The 27,608-nt window shown below is 38.0% G+C and overlaps 1 protein-coding gene across 7 annotated transcripts in view; it reads left to right on the forward strand.

The window, feature by feature from the left end:
* Nucleotides 1-27,608, forward strand: part of diaph2 (diaphanous-related formin 2) — a 350,677-nt gene that overhangs the window by 85,467 nt on the left and 237,602 nt on the right. For all 7 annotated transcript variants that reach the window (XM_063494477.1, XM_065469810.1, XM_065469812.1 and 4 more), the window contains 6 exons: nt 7,692-7,831; nt 20,537-20,611; nt 20,706-20,775; nt 21,529-21,665; nt 24,670-24,778; nt 26,940-27,050. In XM_063494477.1, coding sequence (XP_063350547.1) covers nt 7,692-7,831; nt 20,537-20,611; nt 20,706-20,775; nt 21,529-21,665; nt 24,670-24,778; nt 26,940-27,050 — 642 coding nt within the window. The remainder of the gene's footprint in view (nt 1-7,691; nt 7,832-20,536; nt 20,612-20,705; nt 20,776-21,528; nt 21,666-24,669; nt 24,779-26,939; nt 27,051-27,608) is intronic.

A 27,608-nucleotide genomic window follows, 5' to 3' on the forward strand; every position in this document is an offset into this window, starting at 1 on the left:
CCTAATTGTGTCCGTGTTATCACCAGGTTGTAGTTGCCCAGACGTAGGAGAATAAAGCTGTCTGATTTTGTTTTCTGACCACAACAGGCAGAAGATGGAGAATGAAAATAAATAAAAGAGGAGAAAAGCCCCTGGTGTGTACAAATAAACACATATTTCTTTGTAGCTTTTACCCACATTTCAAAAACACCTGACTTTGGATGGAGTGAGATAGAAAGGGAAAAGAATAAATATGGGAAGAGGTAAAAAAAAAAGACAGAATTGTAGATGGACGATGAGAGGAAGAGATGAAATACTTGGCCACATGGTCTGGGGGGAAATCCCCCACTGTGCTGGGAGCCCTGCGCCCTGGTGGCTAGATGAAATGTCTTATCTGTCGGCACCAGAACTCTGTCCTTTAAGTAGGGCTAGGGAAAAGTCATTGTCCAGCCAACCAGCATCTCAACTGATCCGTGTTCCTGTTGACCTTTACTGTGACTGCTGTCACACTCACATGCCAAACTTTAGATTGTGTTAAATGTTGAATTTCTCATTTATTAAGTGCAGAATCTTTCACACCGGTCACTTTGCGATTGTTTTGTGCAGACCTTATTTTCTTTGGCAGTTGAGTCATCAGCATTATTCATAGGTCATGTTTATATTATAAGAAAAAAGGTGAGACATGAGACACTTTTTTTTACCTGTCAGTAGACTGTGTATCCATTCTTGTGGTATCTTTTCTCTATAACTAATACAACTAATTTATCAACTCCTAATGAACAGGAAATTAAGTTATAACATAGCTGCCGTGCTGCTTCATATGCACTAATTGCTCAGATTCTATCTTTATTATTTTATCATTTTTACATAGAGCAGTAGGATGTGCTAGTAATTTTCATTTATGAGATATAAAGACGCACTAATTTTTTTCCCCCTCTTTCTTTCTTTGTATTTTTTTGTAATTGATGTCTTGATTTTTTTTTTTTTTTTTGGGGGGGGGAGACGACCATATGCTTTATTATGTTTTGATTTATTACATCCCAAAAATGTGGTATGAATACCACAGCCTGCCCTGGACCACTTCAGAATAGCCTTAATGTGTAACACAGGTATTCAGTCGATCTAGTTATTCTGCATTTCTTTAAAATGTAATCTCACGCACCCATATTGTACATTTTGTTTATCTGCTGCCGTGGGAACTTTAAAGCACTCTTTGTGGGAATGTTCTGAAGTGTTCTCTTTTTGGTGCAAAGTAATACACACCCTGTCAGTGCTGACAAATACTAATTTTCCTGATGATCTGTTGATTCAGTATTACATCTTCTATTAGATGACTCCAGGTTTTCAATAATAGCGAATACACGCAAATTATGATTGCCGGGCATAACCGCTGCCAAAACACTGGTGGTTCAGAGGTGGCTTCCACCACATGACCTTTCAGTGAAACACTTGTTATGCATCTTGTTGGATCTTTTGTAGCTAGAATCATCCTCATTTAGGATGCCTCCCTATTGCATCCCTATTTATTCTTTCTTTACTTTATTCTTTTTAACTCCTTGGTTTGTTGTGGGTTTCTCTTTATTTATTCCTTTGATTTGCATCATCTTGTGTTATTTTGTGGTCATGGCTGCATCATGATGTGTCAGTAGTGTGAGTGTGGTTGGATGGGAATGGGCGATGAGTGGTTAACGGTAAGGGATAAAGATTGCATTAAAAAATACTCACACGATCTTTGGCAACAAATTGAATGATAATCTGTTTTTGTCAAAGATATTTGACAATATGAACTCCATAGGCTACTTTGTGAACATATCATGTAGTGATCATTAAAAATCTATGATCATTTTGGACATTGCATCCACGCTTTAAACTCTTATTTCATCCAGTTTTGCTTTTTGAAAAGTCCTCACATTTCAAACTAATCATCTTCTTCTCCTGTCCTTCCTTCTTGCATCTTTTGAATCTTTCTTTGTTTCTGACAAGGAGGTTATCACACATTAAGCGTTTGTCTTCAAACGCACCAACTGTAACAGTAGCTGGCAGACAGATTGTGTGCCAGCCTGTAGAAAAGTAATCTACATTTGAAATTACCTGCCACTTCAACCCCCCCCCCCCCAAAAAAAAACCCCAGCTCCATTTATGTTCTTCCCTTCTGTGACACTAGATAGATGCCGAAGTACCATGACCGCAACTTTATTGATATCTACACGCATGAACGCATGGCAGGCATGTGTTTAACGTGTGCAGGTGCGTCCACGGGGTGACATTACTTTCTGATTTGTTGAGTGAGTATCTCTGTGGCACCAGCTGGCAGAATCGCCAGGCTGTAGCACATGAAAAATGTACTTGCTTGATATTATTATGTATTAAAGTGGCTATCAGATTTAATTCTTTCTTAATCAAAGGTGTCAGAATGCTCTAACCCTTGGTTATGAGGGCCAAAGATCAGTTCACAAAATGATGATAATGCTGTTAAAAGGAAATAATAAAGAGGATACGGTAGACTTATGTTTTAAGTATGTCGATTTCTTTCTAAACAGTGAAAGAAGTAGTATTTGAAGAAGTCTCCAAACAAGATTTTGTCAGTTGTAGGAATTTCTGTTTAGTAACAGTCACTAAAACTTTAAGTTTTTGTGTGATTGTCCGTTTATCTAAATAACAGCTGTTTCAGTCAGGTAAGAGCATGTGTACTTCTCCAAAGTTGTTTTGGTAGATGGTATGTTTTATGAAATTTCGTAATACAGATTTTAGTTCATCAAATCATCAGAAAAACCAGAAAAAGACATCATTTTTGTCAAATAAGGTAACAAAGGCATTGCCTTTGTACAGATTGATCAAGCTTACTGCCGCATGCAGTCACCCCCAAAGGCCCATTCTGAGCCATACACAAAACCCTGTTGTGCATTTGTGCATATGTGTGATAAAGATAGAGAGAGGTAGCGCAGCAGACTGAATGACAGAAGCATGTCTGGCCTGGAAGCTATCTCCTAGCACTAACTTCCAGGCGAGACATGTTACTGCTTATGTGGTTTTCCAGTAAGCTGACAAAGAAGCTGAATAATGTATCTATCAGTCTGCCTGAGTGTGTTGAGCACTGGGCACTGAAGAAGCTGCCAGCTTGTTATAAGCTCATTACAGGTGAAGATGACATGTGGAGGTGCAGGCGCCTTGGCATTGTCTCCCTGCCCTGCCCTCGATAGAAGGCACTGCACTCAGTCACTCCCCGTGGCATACAGAAAGGTAGACAGAGGTGATAGAGGAGGAGGGAATGAGCCTCAATGCTCCCCTAACCCCCCAAAATGAAATTGACAGGCTCGGTGAAGTAATTGCTCCCAGCACTATTTTCTTTGGCAGGAAATACTGTTATCGACAAATAGGGGATTCAATAAGCGGCAGGAGATGAGGCTCTAGGCTGTGGTCAAAAGGCTGTGTCTGTCCTCTACTGTAGAGGTGTTCTATCTTTCTGCCCTGCCCTTTCTCCCCGTACTCTCTTTTTGTATCTCTTCCCTAGTTTTTCTTATCACCCTCGTACCCCCTGCTTCTTTGACTTTTCATGTCTTACTGCTGCATCACACACCATCTCCCATCCCTCCATTGCTTCCTTTCTGTACGGACTGTTTTTGACAGTTTTGTACTGTTGACCATTTTTTGAGAACCTGATGGGGGGAAAACTCTATTACCCAGTGGTCAGCAGGTAATCCCCCCTCCTGCTCCTCAGATTGTTTCTCTGCTGCCAGTATGGGAGTGTAATGTTGATATTATCCCAAAGGATTCTATTGATTTGGGCTAGGGTCATGAAAAAACAGTTTATGGTCAGTGTCTTTGGTTTCCAGAGGTCAGAGCCTGTGGTGAAACCAGAGCTCTAGTGTTTCTGGATATAGCGGTATGCTTGCTGGGAACTATTGAGGGGTAAGAAGATTAATAAAAAGTGGGTGATGCACTTGCCTCTCACTGCCCAATGCTGAGGAAGTATTTTTCTGCAAATCGTGTCTCTTAATCAGTTGTATCCAAAAATAAAACGCCAGTTTAAGCAGTATTACATTTATATATTTTTTCCCTCTAACAGTATGCAGTGGTTTTTCCTGCAATGTTTTGATAAACTTTTATATTATTATGGCTTTGATTACTTTGCTCAAAAATGTAGATATTTAAGGATGTCACAGGTTTTCGGTGTGAAAATCTGAATTTGTCAAATAAACTTTTTCTCAAGTTTGTAAGAGTTTCTTATCAAAACTGCTGAGTGTTCAGTTACTGAACCACGATATGGTGAAGCTGGAAGCCTCTGAATTTGAATCTGGTGTTGCTTACTATCCTCTGGGTAATCCATCTAACTCCTGCTGTATAAAGACTTTTTTGGTCAGTTGTAATGCTTGTTTATTCCAAATTGCCTATGGAGGAAAGGTAAAGAACTTAAGGGCATAAACAAGGGTGCTGTATAAATGTGTGAAAAGGTGAATGCGGCTTAATGCTTTCAGTGATCAGTAAGACTAGAAAAGCAGTTTGTAAATGCCAGTCCATTCCTTTCCATTTCATCAAGCTCTACAACAACCAACATCAAGCTTTTGCCAATTTGCAGGTATTTGGTCTTCAGATTTAGATGAAGTGCACTAATGTGATTTTAACACTCACCAGGCATTATTTTCCAAACTTTATTGAGCAAAGTTCTGACATGAGCTCTCCACTGTCTACCCAACTGAGCTGCTTTAGCTTTTGTTGTTATCAAAACTGAATCGCTGCAGACAGCAGTGTGTTTTCAACACTCTGTCCTTCTGTACAGAAACAAAAGTTTTGGTTATCTGACTGCTGTGATTCTGCAGCAAACAACAATGGCTTTTTCAGGGGATAAGCAGCATATAACTCTCAACAATGCTCATTCTGATAATCTAAATCTATTTCTTTTTCTTCTACTTTTTTGGGAGGAGAAGTAGCTTTTAAATAGCTTATATGCTGCTTGTGCATGCTTAGCATGATTGGATCTGACACTTAATGGTAATGCACCATCTTAATCAACAGTTTTAATGACTTAGGTCCATTTACTATGGAAGATCCTTGTCCAGGCAGTATTGGGTAATGAATACTCTAGATCCAGTCTTTTTCTTATCTACTTGATAGAGAAAAATACATCTTTGAGGCTCAACAGAAAAGTAAGTATTTTCAATTAATGAACACTTAAGCGTACCAGTAAAGACAGTATGTCTAGTAGCTCATCGGTCTAGTTCCTTTTCAGATAGAGTCGAGATCAAGACATAAACATCTTAACTGGTATGGATCAATTGTTATTTCATCTAAAATAAAAGCCTAAATGTAACATTTGGAATTAAAAAAGTACTCAGACACTCAACCACAGCTTGGTGATACAGTGGTTGGACTGGTGCCTCACAGCCAGAAGGTTCTGCATTTGAAGTGAATTGTAGTAGAGTTTGTATGTTCTTGCTGTGCCTGTTTGAACAAGTCAGGATCCCATCTGTTGTCATTCTCTTAAGCCATGTTATTTTTCATTTTTTAGCTTTTTAAAAGAGTAAAAGTAGAAACAGCTAACTGCTGTCCCTAAATAATAATTTGTTACCATGTCTAAATTAACTGATTCATATCATGATATTAATTCAGAGTGCTTTTTGTCTTTTCAAGACATCTTTATCAGCTACTCTTTTAGGGATACACTGTGGCTTCTGAATATTTTTAGTGAAACAATGGAAGATTATTACATTGTGATTGAAAATGCTAATTACTTGAACTCTGTGCATATCAAATTTAATAAAGTAGAGTCATTAAATTATAAGTCTAACAACACATGCACGCGGATGCACACTGAGTTATTGAGTTAAAGGTTCACTGAGTTAGACACAAATGATATGAACTTTTCTTTGAGAACTGATTTCAAAAACATAAGCTCTACCACTCAAGGATTAAAAATACATATGTTCTTTGAAGTACCTTAACTGCCAGGAAAGTGTAATTGTTATGACTGTAGTTTCTATGAAACAATTTTACATCACTGTCAGACTTCAACCTTCAAATCTATTTCAAGGTTTGTATTTCTCATTTCACCTCGTTGAGGGTTTGGAGTATCTGTCTCTCTACTCCAAATTAAATAAAAATCTATTACATTTTGCATTTCTATATATCTGGTTTTATCATTTGCTTCTTACAGTTACTATTGTAGCTTTTCTCTGGCTGTCAACATTTTAGAAATTTGAAGGAAAGAGTCATGTGGTTGTTAATGTTTGCAATATTTAGATTCCAGAGTAGAATTACCGATTAGGATTCCTATATATATAAGTTTTAATACTTATAATAATAATAAGTAATATTTTCAGTCACAAAGACAGAGTCACACAGGAGAGTTGATTATGTTTTAAAGAAAAATAAGAGATTAATAGTTCAAAAGAAGAATGGTTCATGCATTTGAACGAAAAACCACCCCAAACTTTTCTTTTTCAACTGGAATTTGTAGATCCATCATTAATGTTCCTACAGCCAATACAGTATATAAGGTACAATGTGTGATTACATTTCTTCTGGTAATGAAATGAAATTGCTTTTGGCAGGAATCACTCTAGTAATTTACAGAATGTGATTTAGCATTTTCCGGAATCTAATACATATGAGAGATTCTACGCCATTATTCGGTCAATCAGTCTGTGAGCTCAGTTTACACTGATAGCTCAGAATCAGCGGTAGCTTGCTGTTCTTAGACTGCCTCTGGTTTTTGCAACAAAAAATGTGCTTCTTTCATGTACACTGTGCATTGCAGGAGATCAGCAAGCTTCTCTTTTTTCTAGATAAATGAGCTAGCTTATTACTTCCCAAACTGGCTATTAGCACAGCTCACATTGTAGGAAACCAGCAATCCAGGGATGAACACAGTGGATATGATTTTGCCTCGGGAGTCTGGTTCTGGCATACATTTTTTTCTGCATTGTCTCTTGATGTGTTTTGTATGGTACCTTGGTCATATTAACAATGAAAACGGAACAATGGAAATTGGTAAATTAAATTAGTTTGCAGAGCGTGTACTACAAGTAGAAGCAGTGTTGTATTCTTCAGTTTGCATATGGAGCTTTTTCATTTATAGTCCAGTTTTTCATTGATCGCTGTGGTCCAATATATAGTACAATGTTAACTCCACTGTGTGCTTAGACAGTGAATGTAAAGTGAGTGTCAGTGTGTTTCACTGTTGTGCTGAAAATGTGTGTATCGCTGCCAATAGATGCCAATAGTCTCATTGTGTAAGTATCAGTGTAGCAACAGATCCCTGTGGAGATTAAACACAAGAATCCATTTACTTCAAGCAGGAGTGGCTGCAGATAGCATGTGCAGCCTGTTTTTGGCTCTCTGTCAGTACAGTCCATCATTAGAGTCTTGGCTGACTAGGAAAGGGAAAGTGGCTGGTGCAGCTTCTCCTTCTTCTAAAACATAGATGTCCTAGCCAAATGTTATTATTGTAATTATCATGTAATAAAAAAGATGAAAAAAGATTTTAATGTGAAAAAGTAAAAAGTAAAAAAAAAAAGCCCACATACTCGTACTACTACATACAACAAACTGATAAAAGGGATTTTGGATTAACACTAACAAATTCTTCTATTCGTTTTATTGACCTGCAATTTTTCATTCGCTTCTGTGTATTTAGGGAGATATTGTTCCAAAAGTTGAGTTATAGTATGGTCTGCTGATCTCTAATAACTGTCCCATTGATATTTTGTTTGCAGGGTGGACTGAGGAACAGTAAGCATGAGTGTACCCTTTCTTCCCAAGAATACGTCCATGAACTGCGTTCTGGCATCACAGAAGAAAAGCTGCTCAATTGCCTGGAATCCCTCCGAGTGTCTCTCACTAGTAACCCTGTCAGGTTAGTAAATAAAGCTTTTGTCACATTCTGCGAACTGTCTTGTACTCGGGCAAAAAATCTGAATGATAAGGAACCCCACCCCCCCAACAAAAAACAACTTTTCTAAAAGATTTTTTATTATTGGAAACACATTTTTGCTGTGAAGGATTGCTGTTCTGATGATTTTAGGTATTACCGTGCCCACACATTATGCACTTTCTCCATAGTTTTCCCTCTAGTCCTTATATACAAAAACATATAGATCTTTAAAAGCATAATTTTAACTCATGTAGTTCATTCATCGTGTGGTTTTTAAGATCTTATTCTTCTGTTCTTTCTATTTTACTTCCTGTATTTTTCCACACAGTCTGTGCATTTATAGTCCAGTTTATTTTGTTATTGGAAACTCTTGATTTTGAACTCAAAAAGCAAGCTTTTGCTAATGAGCACATCTGGCTATAATAATTGCTTCTTAGCAAACAAAAACAAACATAAAAGGGGACTTTTTCTTTAGTCCTCTGCGAACCTGTATCACTTGTTTGCTTTTCTTTTGGGTCATTTGTTACAAGGCTTTTCCCCCTAGCCATTTCTATAGTAGGTAACTAAATTCTACCATCTCTCCTGTAAACGAGATCTTCAATCATAATTTAGTCTCACTGGTGCAATACACACTTAGGCTTAGTGACAGCAGATTGCCTAAATTATTTACCATCCCACTGTTCAGGAGCCGTTTCCTAATGTGAATCAATGAGTGGTGCAAGTAAATGGTCACTGTATAAGTGGAAGCATTTTTATGTTGACCCTGCATACAGAGAACAGACCTGGCAGCATAGCCTCAGAGGAGCTTTTATCTAATCTGTGTGCTACTACTGGCATTACTGCTCCATCCCTGCATTAACCAGTTTGAAAGCAAAGGCAATATAGTTACATGCCATTGCTCAAATTGTGCACAACAGCTGCTCAGTACAGCCAGTTATATACAGAAATGGATACAGTGGAACTTTTCATTGACAGCAATTCTCTTCTTCCACATCAAACTTGGGAGATTAAGGAATTCACCTGAAATGCATTTGAATTTTTAAGCACAAGAATATTCAGGTGGCTAAAAAGATTATGTGACACATGCACACTGTCATGTACTAACATATAACCGTTTGAGCTTAAAACAAATGAAAGTCCTTATATAATATGTAACGACATGAATTAATAGCTAAGTAATTATCCCTAGAGTGATTGCATTCTGTGGAGTCACTGCCTGAAATCTCCAGCAAGCTGTAGGGAGTCAGCCTTTCCACTTAGAAAGGCCAACTGGTGCCTAGGGGTTCTAACTGAGGCCAGGCTTGCCCTGTGGGTGTTTTTAAAACGGCTGAACCTTTGACCAGCTTATGAGTGACCCGTGCTTTATGAAAAACTTGCCTCCCACGGATGACTAGACCTACCCAGGGACCCATCTTTGGATGGTGATTCTGGGCAGGACTGTGCAAGTGTTGTCCCCTGCCTGTCTTTACAGCTCTTATTATTTTACTCTTGAAGCATGAATAAGGTTTCCTCTAATTAATATGTACTTAATTGTTATGGATCACAACACACAGGAACTCTGCATTTCACTCACACTATGTTAATGTAACCTTTGGTATAGTTTGATTGTATGTTAGCATATAATGGAAATAACCATGACATAGGTGCAGAGCAGTCTGTTCATGCTTGGTTTTTAGTTGCACCTCAGAATAATGATGCACTTGACTGCTTTTAAATATGTGTATTTTAATAAATTATTTAATTATTATTTATATATGGCACTTGTACTTCACAGTACAACTAAACAGTACAAACAGAAAGGAATGCAACAAAAATGTATTGCTTCACAAAAACTCTGGGAAAGTGTCCGGTCAACAATCCAGATTATCTTTTCGCATTTAAAAGCAAATTGTGTTGTTGTGTTTTTGAAATGGTCACCATTTGTTCCGCAGACATCCATCTGCCTTGGCATCTTCAATGTTTGCATCTTTTTAGCAACTGTTACGCCCAAAGTAGGGTGTGCATGTCAGTATTTAGGACATGCCTGATAGAAAAAGCTTTTTTTTGTTGTTTAGATTTGATTCTTTTTTGTAACTCTCAAATATAAATATGAATTAAGAGCTCCCACAACCACTAAATTGGTTGTGGCAGATCCCACTTATCCAGCCCATACTCAGTGTTGTACTCAGTTTTGTGATCTCAAACATCAATGGCGCAGCATCTCCTCCTCTGATCCTGAGCTCTGGGCAAGCAAGCGTGCTGATAACCATAAAGGAGCCAAAATGAAAATGAGGAGAAAGTTTGATATTAGCACTTTTTTTTTTTCAAGAAGGCTCGAAATAAAAACAACTTGTGACCAACTAGGTAATTTTTATGAGGTTTGAAAAATGTTTTTTGTTGTCATTTGAGATAACGTAGCCTCAATAACATATTTGAGCCTTCTATAATTACTTAAATCATCTGCTAATAGTTCAATCTTTGAATATTTTGAACATGAGAAGAACATGAGCTGTTTCAGTCTAGGGATTGATACCGCAATTAAAAGTAATTAATTCATCATTATCATGAACATGTCACCAAACATTGATGCACTTAAAGCAAATATTGGTGTATAAGAAACTGAAAAATAAAAAACAAAAAAGACTTTCTGTGAGGCAAATGCCCCTTAATCTGTCTCCTTACTTACTTCCTGTAAATTTCAAACGTCATTTTGGATTTATGACAGATAAATGATAATTTTAAATGACAACAAACCGACCCAAACTTTGTTTCTTTTAACATAAATACAAATGCAAAAATGAGATAGAAGTCTCCCCATCAAAGTGTAGTTGTTCTTCACTGTCAGTGCTTACTATTGCTTTTTGTTTTTCCTCTGATGTTTGGGGAGGCTGCTAATTTGCTCCCAGAGGCCTGTGTTTGTCTAATAGTTTAATTGGCTAGGCTGCGCACCTGTTTGGCAGCGCAGGTGGCCACAGGGCCATTGTGCTGAGGGCCTTATCTCCCAGGCAGTCCCACACAGGTGTGTGGCATGCAGCCTTTGCAGATCCACCCACAGATGGCATTGCCTGGAGCATCCAGTGCCTTCTCTGTTTCCACTCTCTTTTTCTTCAACTGCCATGTTTTCCACTTCTCTTTCTGTCAAAATTTCCCCAGCCAATTATTTATCCTCTACTTCATTCTCCCCCTTTTAATTTTGTCATTTGGATACTTGCTTCTTAATTTAGAAATGTCAGATTGACTAGCCACTTTTCATTAATTTCTTAATCCACTGATGTGAAGAGAGATGCCAACTTACAGAAAATTACCACCCCGTTATTTTCTCATTTAGAGAGGAAAGAAATCCTGCCGCGTTTCAACCCAACTTTTCCCACTCATGTCATTGCTTCTTTGTCTGTTTTACCACATGCGGAGACATTGATATGATTGAGATAGTTCTTCATTATTAATATAGCAGTCGACGGACACTTTTTTTTAAATTTGCCAGTACAGCAAGTACTCTTCTTTCATATGTTTAGATTTTTTGCATCTGGTAGTTTCAGTGTTCATGACCTAATCCTAACTGCTACTCTATTAATATACTTTTAAATAGAAAAGAGGAGAGGGGTTTTAGTGGTTATCAGCACAAAAGCACAAAAGCACATTTTCATTGTCCAGGCTTTTTAGTTCTCTCAGTCTTGCCTTCGGCATTACACTGTGACTTTGTTGAATCCCTACAGCTACCTCCATATTAGATCTGCTGGCCCTCAGATCCCTAAGACATATTTAACCAAAATTGAACCGGGCTCCTAACTTTTCATTATGTGAAATCTTCACGGTACAAGTCAGACATTTTATCTAGAGCATTTTCTTGCGGGCTCTTTTTGTGGAGGCGGGAGACATTTGCTGACACTAGAGTTTCTCTCTGTGTCTGTGTATTCAAGGTGTGGGTTGTTGTGATGATCTTGCTGCTCTGCCACACAGGGTGTTTTTGAGTCTGAATCAGTTTCACCAGCTTTTCCCAGGTGAATGCTTGTGGCTGAGCACTGAGGGTTGCATGGAACAGTAGTAATGGGCTTTTTATGGGCTGGGGAGTTGCAATGCCTGCTGACATAAAGTTGCTCATCCTGTTGGCTGTCTGTCCTACTGCCCAGCATGATTAAGCAATGAACAACACACTGAGAAACACTGACATCTCTGCCAAGGACATCGCGGTGCTCTGCATATACTTTATGGTCAAAAACCATTAAAGATTACTGCTTAATCTATGTCTACTATTTGATATATACTTAGATATTTTGAAACATTTTGTCAAATTTCACCTGCAAAAATATATCAATATACTTGAGCTTGTTTACATTTTACTTTTCTGACAAAAAACTCATACAAAGTCAATTATAAGGTGTCAAAAAAGCCGCTCCCTTGGCATAAAAGTTTTAAATGTAATAGCACTAACTGGGACTCTATATGCCCGAGTCTTACTCCCTCGGCCTTTTCTGTTTGCTTCATGTACAACGGCCAATTAACACCAGCATGCAGAAGCATATCCATCTGTCCTTCTGCTGTTGTGGCTATTGAAACAAATGTGAGCATCTAAACAGCTCACAGGTTGTGTATACCCCCTCGACAGCTTAGGCCTGAAATCTTGTCTGGCACAAGTACAAAGTGTGAATAGTGGCCCTCAATAAGACTGCTATGAGTTAACACAGCACTGCACTGATGAATGATTCTTGTGTGAGAATTCAGACACAGTAGACATCAATGAGATAGCTCTGTCAGACATAGATTCTTCACAGAGATGAATAACTGTTTCAACTCTTGTCATTTTTGATGTGGAAATATGGCAGTGAATCATCCATAATTAATCGTCTGTATCCACTTTGTTATCCTCGATAGTCTTTTGTAAGCTTAATCAGACTTCTTGTCAATTTCATTTTTTTTTTAAACGTAGCAGAAAAAACAGCTGTCCCTGCTTAAGTTCAGGGAGATGACTTAGCTCGGGACAGAAGACAGACTCTGAACTTTGCGGCTTAAGCATTATTTCTTTCCATCCAACTTTGTGGAATAATAGAAAAATAGCAATTTAATTCTCTGCCATGATGATCTAGTTTTATCGTCTTCCGTTAGTAAAAACTTTCCACTGTGGTCATTTTCTTGGCAGTGAGAGTCTACCACGCTCAGTCACCCTCAGGTTCTCCGAAAAGTTTACTCATCAAGGAGGAATAAAACTGCAAATGACATAAGTGTTTAGTAGAAACCTGAAGGTAAAACTGCTATGGCCTTCTGTTGTTTCAAAATAATTTCGTTCATTAGAGAATGCATTTTTGCTTTTTACTTTGACGATAGTCAATAAATCATTTAGAACAGCCAGTTTTATTTGACTGTTAAATTTGGCACGAATGTTATGACACTGTCCTCTCAGTGGACGTGAGAAGGAGTGAGAAATGAGCAAGTTAACTAGTTTGTACCCTTGCGGCTGACTTCAAAGTTGATGTTTGCCCTTCTTCTTCACAGGCAATGAAAATGATTTTGGAGACATAAATGTCCTCAGTGTCTGCGTATATTTTAAGAGTGATGCCTATTTCATTTTATGACACCATCTGTTAACCTCCAAGATAGCCATATCTGTTACAGCCCCAAAGTGATGCATACATAATTCAGACATATCTGATTTGAATTTTATATTGATTTCGTTGGAAACTATTTTGCTTCAGTATCGAAAATAGCTGGTAGATATAGGAAATAACTGACTATAAATCTATAATTACTGTTCTTGGTATTCGCTCTTAGTCATTATTCATAGGTTACGGTTCATGTTATTCTTTTTGATATAATGCGATATATAAAATTGCGGTATAGTTAAGTGGAAAGTATTAAAATAAATAAACGAAACGCAGAAATATTTGTAACAGAATCCAGTTTGACCTGTAAACAAACATCCTAAGAGAACTTATGTCAAATCTGTGGAAAACTCTCATAGTCACACACTTTCCTTTATGCTTATGAATAAAAGGATTTATCACCTTATGTCACCTACAAAGGCAATCCTTTCTGCCTCAGAATTTAGTAGAGCTGCAGAGCTGTCCTAATGTTTTACTAGTTGTCTGCAGATATTAAATACTGGCACAAATTCTGGTGAACATGTTCTCAAAGGTGAACACTGATACTGCAATTACATCTCCTCTAAAAGGTGGCAGCAACAAAAGCTTGAACAAAATGGCAACTTAATGACTTTGAAAATAGAATTAGTTCTTCCAGGGAAGTGCTTGCCATTGCATTTCCTTCGACTTGAAAGATGAAGCTCATCTTTACAGAAGCCTTAGGAATGTGTTGATACATTGCGTCAAACCTAATGGTCCATTCTTTAATCTTCCTCAATAAACGCAGCTTTACACAATACCACACAATTAAATTGAGAAAAAACACTGTGTCCAGCAGTGTTTTAGCAGTAATACTGGTTTCTGTATACCTTCAGGTTGCAGTGATGCTATGTTGGTGCGTAGGTATTCTTGGTGTTGTTCTGGGGATAATTAGGAATTTCAAGAGTGTTTTGCACTCCGTGGGGAGTCATTTCAAAGTATCTAGGGAGCATGGTGTGCTGTCAGCTCTCTGATAGAGACCTCCACTCTCCAACCTCACACTCCTTTCATGTTCACACACACACACACACGCGCGCATACGCACGCATACGCACGCATACTTTCAATTCCACATTCACCTGTGTGGTACATCTTTAGTCTTTGTTAAAGCCATGTTTCAGTATCAAGCTGAGACTTGAATACCATTACAAGTGCAAAGTGCTCCCTTTGAGTACTGCACTGTTCTTGTTCCTGCGCTTCCTTGACTATGCCAGAAATTACATTTGTGGAGCGCTGACACCAGGTATATTGTCCTCAGACTGTATTACTTGGTTTTGTAGCACTATGAAATAACAGCACCGCCGCAGATGACTCTGTGGACAGTTCTTCTGCTCTAATTCAATAAAGCTTTTTTCTTTATCATATGAAAAATTGGTTGCAAGGAATATACTTTATGAAACAGTTTATTCATATGGTACACGCAATCGTAACATGTTCTGTGCTGTGATGCATTATATTTAAGAGTTGCTATAGCCAGCCGGAGTTAGAGACCAAAGATATTATGAAGACTGCCGAGCAAAGTGGCAGCACGGATGGGAAAGGTGCATGTTAGCTGGGCTCTGAAACATCCTGCCTGCTTGCTGTTCTCTGTCAGGTTCAGCACAGGTCAATGATTTTGACTCACTTTGTATGTATAAATGCCAGATGCTGGATGCACACAGTGTCCATAATATTTCAATATGTATTTCAATCTCTTGGTAGTTCACCTTGCCCACCCCCTCCACCAGTGCTCATCTACAGTCTCCTAAATATTTAACTCAGTTCTGTGTGAAGTAAAGGTTTCTATGGCTAAGGATCAAACAGCATTAGAAACAGACTGTAGGAGTTTAAGAATTATTTTGTAGGATTAAAACAATTGTTTTTGTCATTGATACTTGCTGGTTACAGCCTGGTGTTGAATTAATTCATCAGTCTATCCACAGTAATATATTATAGAAACTTCAAAGTGTGTGCAAATAATGTATGACGTTTGTAGCCAAGCTAATAATGTGGTTCTGGGGATGAGAGTGCTAGTTGCTCTGTTTATCTCTATGTTGGTCCAGTAGCAATACTTTACCTCTAGACTAATGAGTCAAAGCCAGAGCCAAAAGAAATGAAGGAACAGCATTGATTATCACATAGTGCGTGCTAAGATCTGAGAACACTCATCGACAATCAGCTTTGAGAACAGTCAACACAATGTGCAAGAAGACAGTTGTATTGGAGAATCTCCAAGCATCAAGGCTGGGTAGTCCCAGTCATAAGTGGTAAGTACCCACCAAAGGGAGGTAGAGTAGAAGGACAAACCACGAAATCCATCAAACTGTGATACACTTGAAAAGCATAGACAAATGTTGCTGCTTTTCATAGTTATTTGTAGAAAGCATTTTGCTTAAAGATGTAAGGAACAGAAAGATAATGTTCATATTTAATTTCTGTCATCTGATATGCACTGTGCTTTATAGGCATTTAGGGTGGCTTTTATATTGATCTCAGTGTAATGTACCTCCATGTTTGGCATGCTAAATCACTAAATAGACACTGGTGGTGCTTGGTTTCAAGATTTATTTTTCAGGCCTATGTGTTGCATGGCACCTTGGCCCTAAGTCCAGATTCTGTAGTGGTGAATAGGTCAGTAGTCCCAAGGAGGAACAGTTGTATGCCTCGGCCCTGTAATATAATATGAAAGATACTTTACAGACACAGAAGCTTTCAGTAACATAACCCTTCACCAAGCCCTGATAAAATAATAAATCTGGTCTATAAACTGAAATCAATACACACACAGTCTATCCAAACACAAGACCAGTGATCAGACAAACACGGTGGGACAGTGTCTCCCTCTCGCTGCTTCTTCCAATGTTGAGTCACTTAGTGTGGCTGGTGATGTGCAAGTAATCTTCTCTTTATGTAGTAACACTTCCCTGGCGATGTACTTGTAAAACTCTACACGTTCTTTATTCTTTCTTTTCCATGATCTTTGCTCTGAGTTTGTTTTAATAACATACAGAAGTGTAGGCACAGACAACATTGTCCTAGAGTACATCTGCAGCTTGTTTGATTCCTTTTTTTCATGTTTTATTTGAGGATTCAGAAGTGTAGGCTAAAAAATAAGTTACAGCATATCTTTCCATCTAAATACTATTAATTTGTAAAGGAATTATTCTTGTTTAGTATAAAATATAGTAAATATAATAACAGAAACAATTTTGCACTTCAAACAAGCTGCAGAACCAAATATAAGAGCCATAGACATTGGTTCCATGCATATAACATATGTAACCCGTGACATTAGTACATGTTATAACATAATTGCTCTTTTTACTGCAGTGCTGAGAAAAATCTACAATCTAGTTGAGACTTTATGGACCTGAAATCTTCATTGAACAAAAATCTTGTTAGTAAAATATAGTTCATTTTGAACTCTTGTTTGTTAGATAAGCTGTGAGAATTGCACTGCATACATTTTCTCGCAGTTAACATAACTGCAACATAATTGCATCAAGCTTACAGAGCCCCTCCCCTTCAAAAGAAAAAAACAAAAAACCCCACAAAATATAAAATAAGAAATTGCTTCCCTAAGACCAACCATGAATTTTTCATTTTGCCTGGGGAATATACATGATTGCAGAAAGTAACACAATTTGGTGGCACTTAACTAGAGGATTATAGCCATCAATATTAGATGAACAAGTTCTCCCCCAAGTTAATGAAATTTTTAGATGTATTCCCACATTAGGAGAAGAAAGTGATAAGGAAAGGATCTCATCTCATGTTGTTTCTGCGTTAAGGTACTTAACTCTTGACCAAACAAGAGCCTATGGCCACATCCGCAGCACACGTCTTGTTGCTCTGCTTACTAACTATGAAAGTATTTTTGTATTTAAAAAACAACAATATAGATGTTACAGAGGCTGGCATTAGTGTTGTTACTTTATTATTAGCGTACTATAGTGGAAAAAATACGGTTATTTGTTTTAGTTGCTGTAAAAGTATGCTGTCCATTCAGGTAAGTTCTCTGATGAACAGAAAGGGGGCATTTCATAGCCTGAGGACAAACACTCTAAAAGTACCATCTCTCATTTTCTTAGTGGTAACTTTGGGGACATTTGGAAGGCAACCTGTAGAGGACCTAAGGGTATACGTGAGGGGACAGAAAATGATAGACAGTCTGGGATGTAGGGAGGACTGAAAAACATTTAGTGCCTTAGAAACCTTTAGGGGACTGCATTATGTTGCAACCTTCAGCAAGACCACATTTTTGATGAAGAATTTAGGGCACAGACAATCCCAGTTTCTCTTCTTTTCTGCCTATTCTGATTCAGTCCAGCAGTCATACAGAAGGGCAAACATGGCGGTTTCCACAAACTTCTCTTGCTTATTTTACAAATTGCATTCTCCTTTAATTAGTACAGCTTGTCTGCTAAAAGAATGCATTTGTAAATCTCATAGTAAGGCTAGTTTCTCCCATAAAGCTGTTTTGGAATTTGTTTGGTTTTTCGTGATGATATGTCACGAAAGTACGCCAAATTACACAAGAACTAGAAGGACAATAAAAGCTTATCCAAAGAAGAGTTTTGAATGTTCTTCAAGAAGCCTCAAAAACTATTTAAAGAAATCACAACAAAGCTTGCCTAAGAGATTTCAGACCGTGCTGAAGAATAAAGATGGCCCCACCAACTAATGACTTTCAAACTTATCAGAATTGTCCAAATTCTGTTGTCCCTGAGTTTATATGTATGTTTGCTGCACTTATTCTCAATTTGACAGCAAGATATAAAGAAATGCAGAGTATTAGAAGCTATTTTGCACTATGAACTGTGCTGCAGGTACTCTTCGCCTCAGTATCTGCTCTGTAACTTCATGTAGTCTGCCACTTCATGGCTAAGTTGATGTGATTTGCAATCATATCTAGGAGGAAAGAAATTTCACTAATGGTGGCACCTATTATAGCACCATGCTTAAATTCACTGAACTTTTCTGAGTGACCTTGTGAGTGACAAATGTTTGGAATGGCAGACTACATGGCTAGGTGCTTGATTTTATTCACCTGTAGCAATAGGACTGAAACGCTTAGGATTAAGACATGCGTCATGATATTTTTGTCCATGTAGTGCATTTAACAGGAGACTCCCTTTTCCTCTTTTTTGTAAAACACGACTATAAACCCGACGATGTTCCTACCCAAGCATTTTTTTCATCAAAAATGAAGTTTTATCTTCCTTTTGAATTACCCTGTAATAAAGGACAATTGATATATTTACTGAAGGGGGTTTATGATTTGCATTTCAAACTGAAAAACAAGACAGAACGTGCACTATCAAAACAAACAAAACACTCTCAGTCTCATAGTTTAATTGGAATTATAGTTGCACCCTTTGAAAGTACAGAAGTGGCATAACCCTTTCAACAAAACACATTGTCTAGATTGTGAGCACGGAGTGTTAATTTGTAAATTAATAGGTAAAAAAATCAGCCACTATAAATAACAATAGCATTGCTAAAATGTACTTAACGTGTAAACACACACTCCTTTGAAGGTGGAAGGAATCATGCTCTGCAGACAGCAAAACAGAGTCGTCATACTACACATTTACACCTTGTTTACTGTGATAACGAACATGATTGCAAAGCATGAAATTATAATTATGTAAAACCCTCCTTATGGCAGAGGACATAGTATTTTTTTTTTTTTTTTTGTCTGCAGTGTTCTCTCACACACCTCGGAGATGTCTCATAGCGTCCTAAAATCCCATATTACAGTTACACTGTGTAATGAACAAATTTCTGTTCACAAATATTGGTCCAATTTCCTGCTCTCCGAAGACTGACATTACCATCATTACTAAGGAGCATAAACAAAGACTGTGGACTTAGTGAATTGTGATTCTTGAGCCATGTCGCCTCCTTTCCCTCCGTGTTGTCCCAGTCTTTCATTAACTTCTACCTCCTCTGTATCACATATACATACAGCTTCATTGTTATTCTGCAGTAAACTGAGCCAATTTGGTCTTTCTTTTCTTTTATGGCTTCCAGCATGTGCAAAGTACATGCTGGAAAAAAACATTCAAATTGGAAGGCTCTTGGTAAACAGACATTTATAAAGACATTTCTAAACATTATAATGTGTTTTGTTTTTATTAAGAAAACAGATCATCATTATATACCACGGTAAATATTAATAACTTATAAACTGGCGCTGCTTGTCTGGTAATGAAATTTGAGTAATGGTAGGTAGGGTTTGTTGTGTGTGCTAATTTAGTCACAGATCAAAGAAATACCTCACCTCAACTTTGCTAGTTGCCTTAGGCTAATGCATCTCATCCCTAATTGAGGGTCTCTTCCGACTCACTGAGTCAATACAAATGGCTTTAATACTGAAACCATTATTATTTCAAATCATTGTCAAAAAGGTGGGATAAATCATTGACTTATGCCCCGTTAATGTCATAAAATTGCCCCATATATTTTACATTATTGACAGTTGGAGGCCCAAAAACAAGTAATGCTAATGATATAATCTCGCTGTGACCACACAGTCCCTCCCAGCCTCCTCCTGCCTCTCTCTTCCGCTGGCTTAGACAAACGGGCTCATCTGCACTGGATCATTTGCTGTCTCCTGATACGCTGAGGTTTATAGCCAGTTATCTCCCGCGATCCATTATCGATTACAATGTTATCTTCTTGCATTGCTTAATCTTTTGGCACAGTAACGTTGTAGCTCAGAGGGGGGGTGGTGCTGGATACAAACTGCTTGGCAATGGGAACACTAGTTAAGATGGATGGGTGTTCATTTGCTTGTAAATGGGTATAGTTTAAATGTAAACTGATTCAGACTGTATTCAGTGTCAGAGAGAGGGCAGGAGGGTTTTTGATTTGCAGCACTTTCTGTTAGGAATTAAAAATCACTACAACAGTCAATTTATCGAGTTAAGTGTTAAACCTCTGATATTACTCTGAGTGACTCATTTCCTCTGAGGTTAATGTAATATTGTTGTTTGTGCTTGGTTCTTTCTGTGAATCAGCGTGGCTGACAGCAAACCAGCATGGCAATAACAATTTAGAATGAGTATCGTGTGACCAGATTTTTTTTGTCTATGTGTTTTATTTACAGTTGGGTTAATAACTTTGGCCATGAGGGTCTCGGACTTCTTCTGGAGGCACTGGAGAAGCTGCTGGACAAGAAACAGTGAGTTACCTCATATATTCATTGTTGAGTTTTTCCACAACGTACTTTTCATTCGATTACAATACGTAAAATCGGTCTTTTCTGTTTTTTTCAGGCAAGAGCCCATTGATAAACGCAACCAGCATAAACTTATCCAGTGTTTGAAGGCTTTCATGAACAATAAGGTCTGTATGATTCAACAGACATAAGGCCATCCACCCAATTGATCACCCACATAAAAATCTCTTTTCATGTCAGTATTAAGTGATATTGCTCTGACGCAAACAAAAAAATCTAAGCGGGTGCACAGAGACACTGGCCTGAAATGTTCACCAGCTGAACAGTAAATTTATTTTACAAAAAAATAAAAAGCATGAGAGAGCAAACTCTTAGTCCACTTACATTAAACATTTTATAAATGTCTCAAGAGGCCAAGATTCCAAACCTTATTTGAATCTGAACTCCGACAAGCCTGGGATAATGGGAGCGTAAAGCTAATTTTACCATTTCAAGCCCGCAGTCTCAGATCTTTTAATTATCCTTTTTTGGGTAGTCTGGCTCATTTCTCAAAAGTGGCACACATTTCAAGGATAGATGAACTGTTGATATTGCTTCTCTTAGAGTTAATCCCCACATGTGGTCATCTCTACCCATTCTTTCAGTTGTGGGGAGACTACAAGGTACATGAGACTATAAGTATTTGTCCCTATAGTCCTGTCCTGAATTAAATTAATTCATCATCCTCTCTATTTTCTCCCTCGGCCTCGTTGTCCCTCCTTATAAGAAAATTAAGGCTAACTATAACTTACGTAGATTGGAGATTTTTTTTCAGTTTTTTACTTGAAGTGAAAGTTCTCTATGAATGCTAATGTTCTCATTAATTTATACCCAGTGGACTTTTTTTCTATATCCTCTCCTGTCTTCTTTTGTGCCTGTAGTATGGACTGCAAAGGATCTTGGGAGATGAGCGGAGTTTGTCGTTGTTGGCTCGAGCGATTGACCCCAAACAGACCAGCATGATGACAGAGATTGTCAAAATTCTCTCCGCTTGCTGCATTATTGGAGAGGAAAACATGTAAGTTCCATTCAGTTGACCTTTAAATTTAATACGCTCATTCGGAGACATCACGTTCACATGCGTAGATAGTCTATCAAAATCCAACCACCGATGTCTTCAGACATAATAAGTTTTGTCTCAGTTTGCAGGTCAGTGCGTTAAATTGGGAGCTTTGGTTTTCTTTGCAGGTTTAAAGTTTTTAAATAAGGTTGAATTTGAATAAAAGTCTTATTTGTGGTCTTTACTTTGGGTCATGTGGATGAATTGACCTTTGAAGTTGCTACCGTACCTTTGCCTATCCTATCTCCTATGGAGATTTTAAGTGTTGATAGGATCACATATTTCTCAGGTTTTCTATATATTTTTCAATAAATTGCAGCTGATATAGAAATAAATGATTGACTGATGGAAAAACAAAGAAAACAATGAAAGACATGGCCCATCACTGCTTTGTGTATACAAATCCCTGTTTCTGAAATAGAGGGAAGAGTGCAGGACATCCCTGTAATATTACTGTCGCTTCAATCTTCTCTCACTGGGTGGCATGTAGTCATACAGAGATTGCACCCCATGCTTATGTGTTTACCCGCTATGAGTTGCCACTACATTTACAGGTGACCTTAGACGGTGTAGAAATCTCTTGGATCACATGCTCAGATGATGCAGTTTAGTCTGTTTAATGTGGTGAACTGCTCAGTGTAGCTTGCTACAGACACAACCAGGCTGACAGCGTATAAATTGGATTTAGGGGAGTGTTTTTTATTGTTTCCCACAGGGCCAGACTAGAATAACAATGGCACTTCAAAGTCAGTCTGTATGCAGTGCTGGAAACAAACAAACCCACAAATTCTGTTGGAGAAGCTGAGTTCAGGAATGTGTCTGCTATCTCTGACAACTCAGATAGGCCTCAGTTATGACTGCATATGTTTGTTTGTTTGTTTGTTTTTTAAAAAAAAGGTTTTTAATCCAGGTAATTTTTTCTTATTTCTTAATTTTCTTTGTTTTGATTTTTTGCCCTGTATCAGCTTCTAAAGATGTCACTTAAACATGTGTTTACTATAATGTAATTGTCAGACAAGAAATAATTATAACTATATGTACTGTTTGTAATAAAAAAGAACCTTTTTACTTCTATAAATACCAAATACAAATAGATGTGAGACATTTTGTTTTGTCATGAAAGGTGAGGCATGGGTCAAACCACTAAGACAACAATGACTATTCTCCTATTTTTCTAGTAAACAGTCCTACTGAGCCAGGATGTGCAAACCTGGACACTTTAGGGATTGGGGGGGCACTGTTAATGAATCCTGCCATCATTAATTCTAGTAATTAGAGTAACAAGGGATTATGTTTGGGTCTTTACATTGTCAAGGCTAGAATGAGTAGCAGAGCTGCCCTCTAAAGTTGCCTCAGACAGGAACGCTATATTAACAGGTTATCACTATTAGCAGTACTGGGGTACTGAATTTCACATAGCTGTGACTTCATTGGGAAGTCAAAATACAGACAATAAGTCACAATTAGTTTGACTGAACATTTTAGCAATGCACATCATTCCCAAAGCGAGCTTGATTTTATATAATAATGATTTTTCAGATAGATCCATGTTCTCTTCAGTCACTTCTTTACACAGAGACAGCATGCATACGCACACATACACAACTACTATTTTAAGCAGATACTGGCTATATAGATAGGACAGACCCCCCTCTCTCTGTCTGTCTCATCTGTGTCAGTCAAAGCATTCAAGAAAATGTTGAAGTAAACATGGAGATCGTCGCCGTGATCATAGCCTTGCATTAAAATACCCGTATCTTGTAGAAATGACAGCCAAAGGAGCTGAGGTGTCACTTTTTTAGCTCAGAAACTTCCTCCCCAACCAACATTGTGACGCTGGCTCATGTTCAACACCCACTTTAGCTGACAGCATCAAAAGGGAACACAGCGAGTTAAGCAGATCTATCTTGCCTGTTTTGAAGCGTCGTCTGAACTGGCTTTAAAGTTATTCAGTATGCAGCTCCCCACGTTTGTCTGACTTTGTAACCTCTATCACAAAGAATCATCCTTCTATTTATCTGTGTGTCAGGCTTAGTCTGCACATACAGTCTTGTCGGTCAAGCACACGGTCTTCCTCACTCACAGATTTCCTTCTGGTTATTCCTGATCCTAAACATTTTATTGTTTGAGTCTTTACAAATTAAGAAAAGTTAAAATTGCAAGTTTATTTGGCACATGTTTGTACATACATAAACATGCATTCATTTGGTATAGTATGACTGTTTACTTACAATGCTAAGTTAATTATTATTCATTACTATACTGTAGCATTTATTCCTTGACTTCCACGACAGTAGGCTGAGCTAGTGTCCTAAATTTAACGAAAGCAAAATGGCAACGATGGCTCTGCAGTGACAGGGGCCACTTGCTGACAATTATTGGGTACACATGTTGTGAATCACTCTTCATGTAACCGCTCATAAGACATGAATTTACTTTTATTGCAGCCCTGTTTGTGTGGGTGTGGTTATGTGCAGCATACTTTATTCAGAATTTAGAGGCTAAAATTGTCCAACACTCTATTTAGTTGAGCTGCCTTGAGCCTTTGCAAGTGCTCTAATTTGCTTACCTTCTCAATAGGTGTATTTGAGTGTTTGAGCACTAGTCTGGCTGTCCCTGCAATAATTTGGACCCCATCTCGTTCAGCCAAATACACGATTCCACAGTTGCTTTGACTACTAAACACATTTGCAGGAAAACCCTGTTTTTGTCTGCCATCGCCTTAGTAACAGTTAAAATTAGACACTGCAACAATAAAGGACTAAATTGTATATAAAGGGATTGAAAGCGGTAGAATTTGTCAGATTGACCAAAGATGGGCTGAGTAAATGTTCATGCCAACACACAAGGGAAAATAAGATACATGATGCCTGAGGTGAAAACTGTGAGTAAATGTCCTGGTAGCGATGTGATAAAAGTGTTTGTTGACTTTTGTGTTTGCCCGTTCTCTGTTTTCTACCAGCTTGGATAAGATTCTGGCTGCTATGACAATTGCTGCAGAAAGGAACAATAAAGAGAGATTTGCTCCAATTGTGGAAGGACTGGAGAACCATGAGGCCCAGCAGCTCCAGGTTACACACAAGTCCACTCACATAAGCATTCACACACACACAGAATGCATTCATCATTCCCCTTTTATTACCTTTGGTGGATAAAAGTGACCTTCGTGTTTTAATGGTAACTACAATAACCAGTACACTGTTGTTCTGTAACACACTGCACTAGTTTTGCATTCGTGCTTCCAAACTTAGTAGTTACACTGACACACCTCCACAACCAGGTGCAATTTGATTGCACAACTATTACGCTGAGAAGCTCTACTCAAACACCTCCTTCACCGCTGCTGATTTCCACATTCATTTCGAAAACATCACAAAATAATAATAAAAAGGATGTCGAATCCCTAATTTATATTTTTCTCCCGTCTATCTTTTTTAGTCGTTTTGCTGCTTCATTTAAATTCTCCATTTTACAGATACTTCACGAGTATTCTTCAGCAACAAGAAAACTTTGTAATAGCAATAACAACACCCCTTAAAACGTGTATTTGCGAAGCCAAAAGGAGGAAATTACTTAAGAAATTACTTTAGCTGCAGGGATTGAGAAGTCTTGAAGGAAAAGTCATGAAGGCAACTGATGAGGCGGGTGGTAGAAGAGAAAGTAGATATTCTTTTATTAGGAGACTGTTGTTTTTCCTTTAAATTTTGCCATTAATGAAATGAAGCTGGTAATTGTGAAGTAAATTAAAATGCTTTGCTGATGCAGGGGGTTCGGAGGAAATTAATAGACTTTTTATCCAAAACCTGGAATGGGCTCCAGAACTAGACCTCGCTAATGTGATTAAAATGCGTTTTACCCCAGTTCAGGGTATACTTGTCTGCCGAGCATGAGAAGAACTCTGACTTTCAACTTTAAAACCGTCCTGGCAGTGCTACTTTTAATTACGATGTTTGGAACCCCCCTTTTGGCAGCACTGCAGCTCTCTAAACGTAACACACATAATGCCCTTACCCCCGACCGCTTCCCACTCCACAATACATGACTGAGGTATGTTTGAGGTGATTGATGTAAGTATCTATCTGTATGCAGCAGAAGAGAAAGAATTTTTCATGAGCTCCATGACTTTCTTCACTCACATAAATTCTGTGAAGGTTTGGTGGAGTTTCTTTTATGTGTCTGGCCTCTGGTGGATACAGTAAAATGTCAGGTTTCAGTGCACAGTTCTCAGTTTGAGGCCCTCAAGCTTTTCTCAAACACGGAGAAGTCTGTCATCACTCCGGTTCCTGGCAGTAGTGGCACATAATCAGCTGCAGTGCATCCTTTACTACAACAAACGTATACTTTTCAAGAGAATATGAATGCATTTTGTAATGCTCCTATGAGCGCTGCAGTAGCAGAAAAATCAAAGGTTAGTGGCATTATTTTCACTTTTGTTCAACATTTCACTAAGTAGAAAATAAAAAGCGTGTTCAGGTCATCATAAGGTTGTAGTAAGTTGATTCAGGACTGAATGTTGGTCTTTATGCAGATAAACGTTAAACTGATTTTGGTAAAACTTTTTACCCAAATAGCATTTTTTTAAACCTTGAAAAATCATAAAGCTTACACAGGAAACCACACAGAATCAGAATTGTTCCGATTGCTGTTATTAACGCATACATACCGACAGTACAGGGTCAAGGTTTCAGGAGGCAGTGTTTTTTAGATTGTCTGTGGGAATCCTTTAGCCTGCTATCGATTGTCTGTCTAAGGGAAACTATCTTATTCACGACTTCCTCCCCTGAAACACGTTACAGGTCATTATAATTCATCAGTAATTTCCTCTTTACCCAAGCCAGCCTCATCCACCTACCTAGCACACACAGGCACACACACCACCACTCACTTTGAGGATTTCTCCTTACCAATAAATCCATTAATAATGTACATATAGTCAATAGACATACCAGGGTTGTATTTTCTACTTTCTGCAATTTTTCATTTGACTTGTCTCTCTTTACTTCCCTCGTGCTTTTTCTGTAATTTTGCAGTTTGAAAGGAAATATTAAGGTGCAAATATTCACCTCAAATTACAGTTACGCTGCTTAGACTAAACATGCATCTTAGAGTTGAGTTACATATCTGATGTTGATACTTTTTTTTAGGTAAAATATTTAGTGGATATTTATTTCTCATGAGTTTTTCTCTTGATTTTGTTTTTGTTTTGTTTTCGTTGTTTTGTCTGCTCCACAGGTTGCCTGCATGCAGCTGATCAATGCCCTGGTCACCTCCCCTGACGACCTGGACTTCAGGATACATTTGCGCAACGAGTTTTTAAGATGCGGTCTAAAGAAGATCCTTCCTGTGAGTTAGCAATCTCCAGAGAAGACACTGTTTACATGCGTGTCATAAACATAATTTTGCATCGCTATTGGCAATCCTCCCACGACAAGTTACCTCTCTCTTATTATAATTACTGAAAGCAAGATTTCCTTTTCATCACAACCCAAATAGCTTTTTGTGCACTTTAAACTTCCAAATAATTGTGATGTGAATGTTTTATGTAATTGTGGTCAGGCAGCATTCAGGCATTCAAACCAAATTATTGAGATGTTAAACTGAGTTATTTTCATTACACAAATACTAGAGGAATACATTTTATTGTTTTAATTTAATTAGTAGTAGTAGAAGCTTGTGCCAAGTATTATGCACTGCTAGCACCTCATCACGCAGGCATCATTATCGGAAACCTTACACATCTTCGCATGAGCCGAAAGGCAAACGAGCTCCAACTCATCATTCAAACTCTCATTTGTCACAAGTGGGGTGAAGATGTCACATAGCCAGTTGCTAATAAGTCATCCCAGCTGCGCCTGTTGATTATTACTGTCATTACTTTAATTATCTTCAATTCTGCCCCCT

This window comes from Pelmatolapia mariae, linkage group LG2 (assembly GCF_036321145.2).
Source record: "Pelmatolapia mariae isolate MD_Pm_ZW linkage group LG2, Pm_UMD_F_2, whole genome shotgun sequence".
NCBI classification, from domain to species: Eukaryota; Metazoa; Chordata; class Actinopteri; order Cichliformes; family Cichlidae; genus Pelmatolapia; species Pelmatolapia mariae.